The sequence below is a fragment of the Phaethon lepturus genome, unplaced genomic scaffold (assembly GCF_000687285.1).
Source record: "Phaethon lepturus isolate BGI_N335 unplaced genomic scaffold, ASM68728v1 scaffold33344, whole genome shotgun sequence".
Classification (NCBI taxonomy): domain Eukaryota; kingdom Metazoa; phylum Chordata; class Aves; order Phaethontiformes; family Phaethontidae; genus Phaethon; species Phaethon lepturus.
In genome coordinates, this window is record NW_010537592.1 from 37,422 (window position 1) to 45,904 (window position 8,483).

Sequence of the window (8,483 nt, forward strand, 5' to 3'; positions counted from 1 at the left end):
GCGCTGAATGTAGGTTAGATATTTTCCTCTAACAGTACAAGTCTGTCTGTATGTATATATGTACACGTATTTTTCAAATAATGACTACAGAGAATACTACTCTTCCGTTAAGTCTGATAAACATGCAGTCTCTGTAATACATCTGATCTAGTGGCCAACCTTAAGTATGCTTCAAAATCAAAGCAGTTGTGATACGGAACACAGTTTTTATGTGAGCTAAACTAAGTCAACGTTTAGCTTCACTACATGGATATAACCTTACAAAAGCTCTGATAAAGCAGAAGTTCTCATAAAGTAATGATATGCACATAGACTGAGTGACAACAACTCCCACATTTTCAAATCCACAAAGACTAGCAGAGGTGCTTAATTTTGGGCACTATATTCAACATCATCTTAAGGAGTCATATTCCAAGTTAAAAGATGACTCCAAAGATAAAGAAAAAAAAAATAAAGTAAATGAAACCAGAGTTCAAACTGTAAGACACAGAAAGCAAAGAACAAATCACCCCAAAATCTCAGCTAAAATAGTTTCAACATCTTAAATCAAGTAACAATGACCTCAGGCACATAAAGCAACTGACTTGCACTCTGCTGATACGTAACCAAAGCCCAAACGTCTGCTCTCCTGTGTGTTAGATCAGCATGCGTGGAACTACCATGCACAGAACCATGAGAAACTGAAGTGCAAGACATCTCCACCTGGCCCATTTAATGAAGTATGGCAAATGGTTGAGCAGGTTGAATGTGTAGAAGGAATATCGAGTAATCTCTGTCACAGTCCATACGACCAGAAAAAGAATAACGCTCTCCTCATTCTGGATCTGCAGAATTATAAAGAATCAACACTTTCTTCATCCTTAAGCTACTTTTCTGTGCAAATTGCAACAGACTTGGAACAGAATACATGGAACAGAACTAATATCTTGTAAAGAAAGAAAATTTTGGCATAAAAATAATATGCTGAAACCATTACCATGTACAGTTCTTTGTCATATGTATTTACTAATATACAGACATTTTGCAAACTGAGCAATCTTTATCCATTATGCAAATATCAAAATATAAAACCCTATAATTAAGCTTATTCCTCCTCTTTATTCCCTACCTGCATTTTCACTATGCTATCTAACTGTGTCCTCTTTTTATTTGTGGTTGATTTACTTGTTTATTTTCTTACTCCTTAAAACAGCAAGAGGAAAACAGTGCTACAGAAGATATGTTCCTTTCATAATCAGTTTTTACCCATTCTGCATTTCACTACTCGGTCTCCTAGACTTTCTCTTACTTTTTGTCTTCCTTCTTCCTCACCGTGTAATACACGTCTCCACGAAACTTTAGATAAAAGGAATTGCTCAGTATAATCTACTAAGTGAAACTTGGTCGCAGAAGACCAAATTTGGCAGACTTCAGGGAGCTGTAAGATAGCAAAGGAGCTGGAACATGGATCTCTAAACGAAGAGTAGTTGGTAGATCAGGAGCTTTGGGTAAACTCACTCAACGGTCCCGTTTAAGATTTAAGTTCTGAGTCATTAAACTGCCTCATCGGTAGGTAGCGCATCTCTCTGCTGTTTCAAAACATCAGTTCTTTTTCACTCTAAGTGAACAAATAAACAAAAGTCCCCAAATACAAAGAAGGCACATGGGGATCTATTACAAACACTACCTTCTGAGAAGAAGAATTACACGCAAGTAATTTTCTTTTCTTTAAAAGGGAAGGAATTTTGTAATACACTTCCATGCCTGAAGGCTGAAAAGCTCCAGGGATGTCTGTGAAATAAAATAAAGTAACAGAAGTTTTGTTAAAATTACAAAAAAGGGAAACTATTTTTAAATAAAATGCAACACGGTGACAAAGCTTAATACATCTCAAAGATGCTGAAAATGCACAACTCTGTCAAAAGTCAAGAAGAATTGTAAGTGCTCATCACCTCATAAATTCGCCCTCAATGTGTCAGTCAAAGAAGGTGCACTTTTAGTGAAAGGATTTCACCAACATCACAAAAGAAAAGGAGATATAAAAATGCCAGCAAACTCACAAACAAAGAGCAACAACTGAAGTGCAAAGTCGTCCAAACAAATAAGCAAAGGGAGAGACAGAATTAGACTGTTTTTAGCCTCATGCGATTAGAGACAAACATTGATAACCCAAACTCGGATTCACGTCACAGTGCTAAATCCAAGCAGAAGAGCTTTAAATAAGAATGTAGAGAATTCCTATCTGTTGCCTTGCAAATCTCCAGTCAAGTAGAGAGATCTGGGTCTGGCTATTATCACTAACAAGCCTCTTACCACCTAAAGTGACCCTGAACATTCATGTCTGCTAAGCAGTAACAGCGTGAAATACAATCAGACATACATTCAGCTGTATTTTTTTCTTGGACACAGCTTGACCTACTGTACTGAAGATAAAGGAAACAAAAGAAATGACTGGATATGCTAAAGATTTAATCCACTGCAGATACTAACAAAATGGCAAAATGCAGTGCTATATTCCAGCATTCATATAAACATTCAATATAAACAACTTGTTAATCTTGGAGACATTTTCCCTTACGGGAAAAATGAAAACACTTAGCTTACCAAAAAGGAAAAAAAAGCAACGAAAAGCCTATTCCATGTTAAGAAAAGCGACAGTAAAGTAAAAGCTGAAGTGCAGAAAACAAGTCCTCTGTGAACTGAAACAAAAGGGATTTGACAACTGAGGCAGGTGCTATGAAATCTCATCAGCAGAAAGGCATATGCCATCTGCTGGTGAGACAGTTTAATGGCTCAGCTTTTTAAGTTTAAAGACATTCAGGAGCACAGACTCAAAATCTCGATTTTTACGTGCCCTTCACAGAAAGCAGATCTCAGAAACTGAACTGAATGTCCTATCTACTAGCTGTAAGCAGTCTGCTGGTTTCATTCTGCTAACGACAAATCACTAGACTTACAATAACCACCTACAGCCAGGCAAATAAAACTACTGTCATTTATACAGGACTTTAAGCATCACTGTGGCATGCTGGATGACTTGATATATTTTTAAGGAAAACAATGCAGTATGCAGGCCATCAAATACTAATATTACCATAACATTAAAATCTTGAGAATGTTCCTAAAATAAATTGCAAAATCACAACCATGTTTATCCAGGTAAATTCCATTTAAGACATATTTCCATTTAGATTAATTCAGTAAGTGCTAATTTAAGTTTTTAAAAGGGAATCGGTAACACTGTGGTAGATTTGCTGGTAAATAATAGCAGTAGCCATTGATCTCACTTAGGCAGACCATAGCCGTCATGATGCCAAAGTCAGGGCTGATGCACAGTTAAGACCCAGACCCAGTCTCCTGGGTAGAAACGCATAAATTCCATCCTGTAACCCCAACTTCCAAAATCACACACAAGTATGTAAGTATTCTCTGGAGGAATGTCACTAATTTTTAAACCGGTCTTCCTGGTGAAACGAGAACTGTATTAATAGCTTCTCCTCAAAAACAATCAAAACACAACTTGCTCACGCACATACCTGTTTTATACTATGTGCAATGAACCACACCATGAAGATTCTTGAACTCACTTGGACCCCAGTCACAAGCACAGATGTGCGAACTATTCCTTAAAAAGAGAAATATGTTATCTCTGTTCCACAATTCATGTTTTAATCAGTTACAAGAAAAACTAAAACAAAGAACTCACCAACTGCACAGTGGACTACCTGTAAATAAAAATAAGTTGGAGGTTACTGATGTACTGTATGTTACTATCTACACTATAAACATGGCCTTTTGATATTAATATCAACGAAGGCTTAATTCTGAAGGAGAACTGGTTTTTTTTTTTCTCCAACTAACAGACTTTAAAAGACATGGTAGAGCCCTGCCAACTAATGCTGTGATGGGCTCAGTATCTGATCTGTCCAAACACATGAAAGAGATATATTTTCCTAATTAATTGTATACATTACATATTTAGATACTGACAAATCATTTATTTCTTCAACTACTGACCTTCCCTTCCATTATCTTATTCAAAGAAGAATTTTATGGGACAGTGTGGAGGGAATCATATAAAGGATGCTAAAGGCATAGGCATTTTAAAATATTCTGTATTCATTATGGATTAATAACATTATTATAATTTTGCCAATGACAGCTACAAAACTTCAGATTTATTGTTTTTTCTGATCAGTAATGTTTAGCAAATAGAGTGCTTTTCATTATTTTGGCAGATTTGAGTAGAATTACTTATTGTGAGAGTTTAGTTGCATAAAAGCCTATATATAGCTGGACAGATGATTTTAATAGTTCCTTCAACTACAGATGTTATAGGCAAATTGAGAAAAAAAGTTAAAACGTAGATAGGCACTCTTTGCTGTGCCTGGGAAAGAACTGTAAGTGCTCAATACACCCAACAGTTTCATTCTACAGAGGTACCATAAACTGAGACCACGAGTGCGTAGTTACCACAAGTTGTATTATTTAAAGAATACTTTGTACAACTTGCACAGACCCTGTTTTAACGGATTGCATAGGGCATATGAATCCAGTCTGGAAACAAGCAGAAGCAGGAAAGGCAAAGAAGGATAATGAGTCCAGTAAAATGAGTAAGAGGGAAGCTATCATCTCTGGAGATGGAGACAAGGTATCTACCAAGCTAGATGGTTGATCTGCTGGCTGAAATGCCTTCAGAGATTTTGGCTTTTGAGTTAAAGATTCTCAAATCAAAGCAGTTCCCAGGCAGTATTTGTTTTAAAGAAATATCAGAACTAAGTTTGGAAAAAAGTGCCCATTTGTTTCAACTAGTCACCTTGCCCCCCCCCAAACCTTCTTTAAGTAATAAAGTTAAAAGGACTTTAAGTACTAATATAATATTTTGATATTGAATTCAGGTTAATCATGTGTTTTGCCTATCATACGCAGCATCCAGTAAAGCAAACTAATGTTTAAAATTTACCTCAAGCAAAGCAAATGTCTGGAAAAATTTAAGCGTCTTTTGAACGCTTCTGAATAAGCCTCTATGTGTTCCTTTCTGTATATAAAACCGCACGATGGCAATACCTAATACCAGCCACCTACAAAAGAAAGAGAATGGATACATTTCAAATTAGAATTCTAAAAATATCCATCCACTGTAAATAATTTAGTAGAATATTTTTCTTCACAGAATATCTTTGCTTCTTCACTTGTCGGTTTTCTTAGGAGATTATTAAAAATATACTTAGACATAAATATTACAATGTTATGTAAACATTACACTCTTTTATCTCTTTACTTGTAACAGGATAGAGAATTACTTGTTTACTTTCAGGGGGCTGACTTGAATTGAGGGGACTCCCCAAAACCACGGGTCCATCAGACTTTTCACTAGCAGTGACTATATATTTTTACTATTAAATCCTCATGCACCTGTACTGTGAATTACTGTTACTTGAAGACACGTGATGAACTCAGCACTGAAGCCACCCTTCTGGGTCGCAGGTTTGTATAAGTAAAGGACCAGAACCTGTGCACATCATTTTTACGTTTTTCATGGCCCGTCAACTCATAATTTTCAGAACTGACTAGTGATCTGAACGCTTCTGGTTGTGATTGTCCAGCTGAAGTTACCATTACGAATCAGTTTTCAAAAGTGTTGAGAAGTCATCTTTGAAAATCAGATTCCAAAGTGATGAAAGATGGGTACTCTATGCTCCTGACTTACAGAGGATGGTATATTTAAGTAGCACATTTCATGGTGCTGGCTACTTTTTTTATATTTTTTTAAGGAAACTGAACAATGCTACCAACTGATAACCCTTTCAATGTAAAAGCAAGTAAGTAGCAGTATCTTTTAATCAAACTGGAATTTGATATAGAATAGATTGAGATCTCAAATGGAAATTGAGACAAAAAAAACCAACTTCCGAACTGTGGTGGGCTGACCCCCACCACCCAACCCAGACCCAGTACAATAACCCAAGGCATGTGTAATTCCTTCCAAATAATTATATCCATGTTTATATAATTAAGATTTTGAAAATAGTGCACTATATGTTCCATCTTTAATGCAGAGCTATACCACATTCTTACAAACATCATGCTAGCGATCTGCCTTGAAACTTCAGGATTCAATCCACAAAGACTAAGAAAGTACAAAAATTCTTTAATATAGACTTACAGGCATAAACAGAGGTATGAATGACTATTTCGAGAGTTAGAAATAAAAATACAAAAATTACAATAACTTCAGCTTAACTTCTTGTCTGATGATATTGGGAACAATTATTCAGTCCTCCCATTCTAACTAAAGCCCTAGCAAGCACGCTGTACATGAGCTCTAGCTAAGCAAGGGCCCAAGTGACAAAGCAGAGGGGTCTGAGAAACACTCAGAGGCAGATTCAGAGAGCGTATAAACATTCGGTGAAATATTATATAAACATTTGGATAAATATTTAACCTCTCTCCTGTTCTTATGCTCTTCTCTAAGCATAAGGTACTGGCTAACATTGGAAATGGGGCACCAGGAAATAGAGACCTTTGGTCAGACCCGCTGTGCTGTAACGGCATGAGGTTCGCATGGATCGTGACAGCTCCCTGCTCGCCTCGGATGGCATGTACTTCAGTACCAGCCCCTCACACTCAGTGCCTACTGCTACGCAGTCACTTGGCTTGGCCCATTCCAGCACTTCATGATTGCATTTCAAACTCACATAGAGCTGGTCAGGCCTCCCTACATGGTAGGAGCGATTCCCCTCCTTGACCCCTTCTACTTCAAGCCCATGAATCTGATCAGCCAGAGCTCCAAAATTTGCCCCTACAAGTGTTACTTAGATTTTATAATGGATTTTAAATCTGAGTGCATTAATTTCAGGTTGTCTCCGACCACAGTGGAAACAAGGTATTACCGCAATATCACTGGTGGTCCTTCACAGTAAAGCTGCCCTGTTTTATACTGCAGCGTTTGACAAGAGGAAGGTGACACTGAGTTTACATCCAGCTGGCAGCACGAATGGTGACAGCAACAGCCCTGTCCTAGCCCTACCCTGAGAAGTCATAATACATCTAATCTAACAAGGCATTTTCTGCACCTCATTCTGTAACAAAAGGGCTGCAGAGAGAGTAAACTTGGACTATGCTCAGAAGCAAAGACTGCCAATATCTTTCTTAAATAAATTTTTATTTGGACATGAATTTCTGTGGATCCATTTATTTAGTTGTCAGTGGCTTTGACTTTGGATCTCAGGAAAGCCAGTGTACTGAGTATTGCACATCACCAGGAAATGGCAAACGCTTTCTGTAATAAAGGCAGCATTTCCAGTTGGGACTTTCAGTAAGATTGGGTACTGATCTTTCATTTTGGTCCCTTAAACTTTTGTTAGAAAGAAAGATAAGCTGCAATATTCTACTAGGATGGTTGTTAACATGCAATTATGTATTAGCTTGTTAAAACTCTAGGAACACTTTGCTATATTGCACTGTCTGGACAAATGGACAAACATACTGTTCTTGTGTAGCACCCCTGTTAAGTATTGCTCTATTTCAAATGCTTATTTTTCTCTTAAACTGTATCCGTAAAAGATTGTAAGAATGTGTTCCTATCTCTTATTTCTCTGTTCCCACATAAAATATGCAATTTTGCATGTATTTTTTTTGCATGTCCCTTTGATATTAATGGAAGATGGGACAGAAGGAAGTGGGAGATACTGAACCAGCACCTAAGGTCAAAACTAATACAGTTCGATAATCTTCTACAGACATAAAAGTCAGTCGCAAGAGTCAGTGTTCATTAGCAAATTCACACATGGAGCACGAGGCTGGGAATTCAGCGAGGTAACATTAACTTGCCAGCTAGAAAAAAATTACATTGAGTAAAAGCACTTTTTAAAAGGTGCTGCTGCAGTATATGAACAGACTTGAATATGTGTTCATGATCTACACACGCTAGTGAGAAGAAAGCCATTATGGTCATGTTCCTGGCTTTCTGCATCAGTGTGTGAACTCCTGCTTCAACTACGATGTATCAGTTTTGCTCTACGGGATTCAAATGGCAGACAGTTCACCCACTGGTAGCCAAGGTAAAAACTGTTCTCATGATGAATGTCAGCGTAGAAGTAATAAAATCGTTGGTTCTCAGTTTTAAGCACATTGAAATGAATAGTTTGGGGTGTGTTTTTTTTCCCAAGAGTTAGTGAACAGGACAAATTTTCAAGCAGTGAAATGATGTGCTTCAAGCACTAAACAACATAAACCCGAGCGCTCTTATGGTCTGTTATCCAAAATAAACGCCCGCTTTCCTCAAAGTTAAGCGTGGCACTACGGAGCACTAGCTCAAACGCGCCCCGTGGGCTACCACAGCTCTCTCCCCCTCCGCCCACGCCCCGCTCATCACCAAATGCCGGCTGGCGCCGAGCACCGCGCTGGTCTCTGCACGCTTCTGCCTCGCGGGGCGCCGGCGCGGGCTCTGCTCGCGTGGATCCGGGGCTCGCGGACCTGAACGAGCTACCAGACGGTCACCC

The 8,483-nt window shown here is 38.2% G+C and overlaps 1 protein-coding gene across 2 annotated transcripts in view; it reads right to left on the minus strand.

The window, feature by feature from the left end:
* The window catches only part of PTPLA (protein tyrosine phosphatase-like (proline instead of catalytic arginine), member A), an 8,516-nt gene extending 3,461 nt beyond the window's left edge, over nucleotides 1-5,055 (minus strand). The window contains exons 1-4 of one of the 2 annotated variants that reach the window (XM_010286532.1): nucleotides 4,943-5,055; nucleotides 3,686-3,704; nucleotides 3,516-3,598; nucleotides 703-824 (exon numbers count right to left, since the gene is read on the minus strand). In XM_010286532.1, the coding sequence (XP_010284834.1) occupies nucleotides 703-824; nucleotides 3,516-3,548 (155 nt within the window). In that variant the 5' untranslated portion in view covers nucleotides 3,549-3,598; nucleotides 3,686-3,704; nucleotides 4,943-5,055. Of the gene's footprint in view, nucleotides 1-702; nucleotides 825-3,515; nucleotides 3,605-3,685; nucleotides 3,705-4,942 lie in introns of both variants that reach the window. The other variant, XM_010286531.1, reaches the window with a different exon arrangement.
* Nucleotides 5,056-8,483: the final 3,428 nt, after the last annotated feature.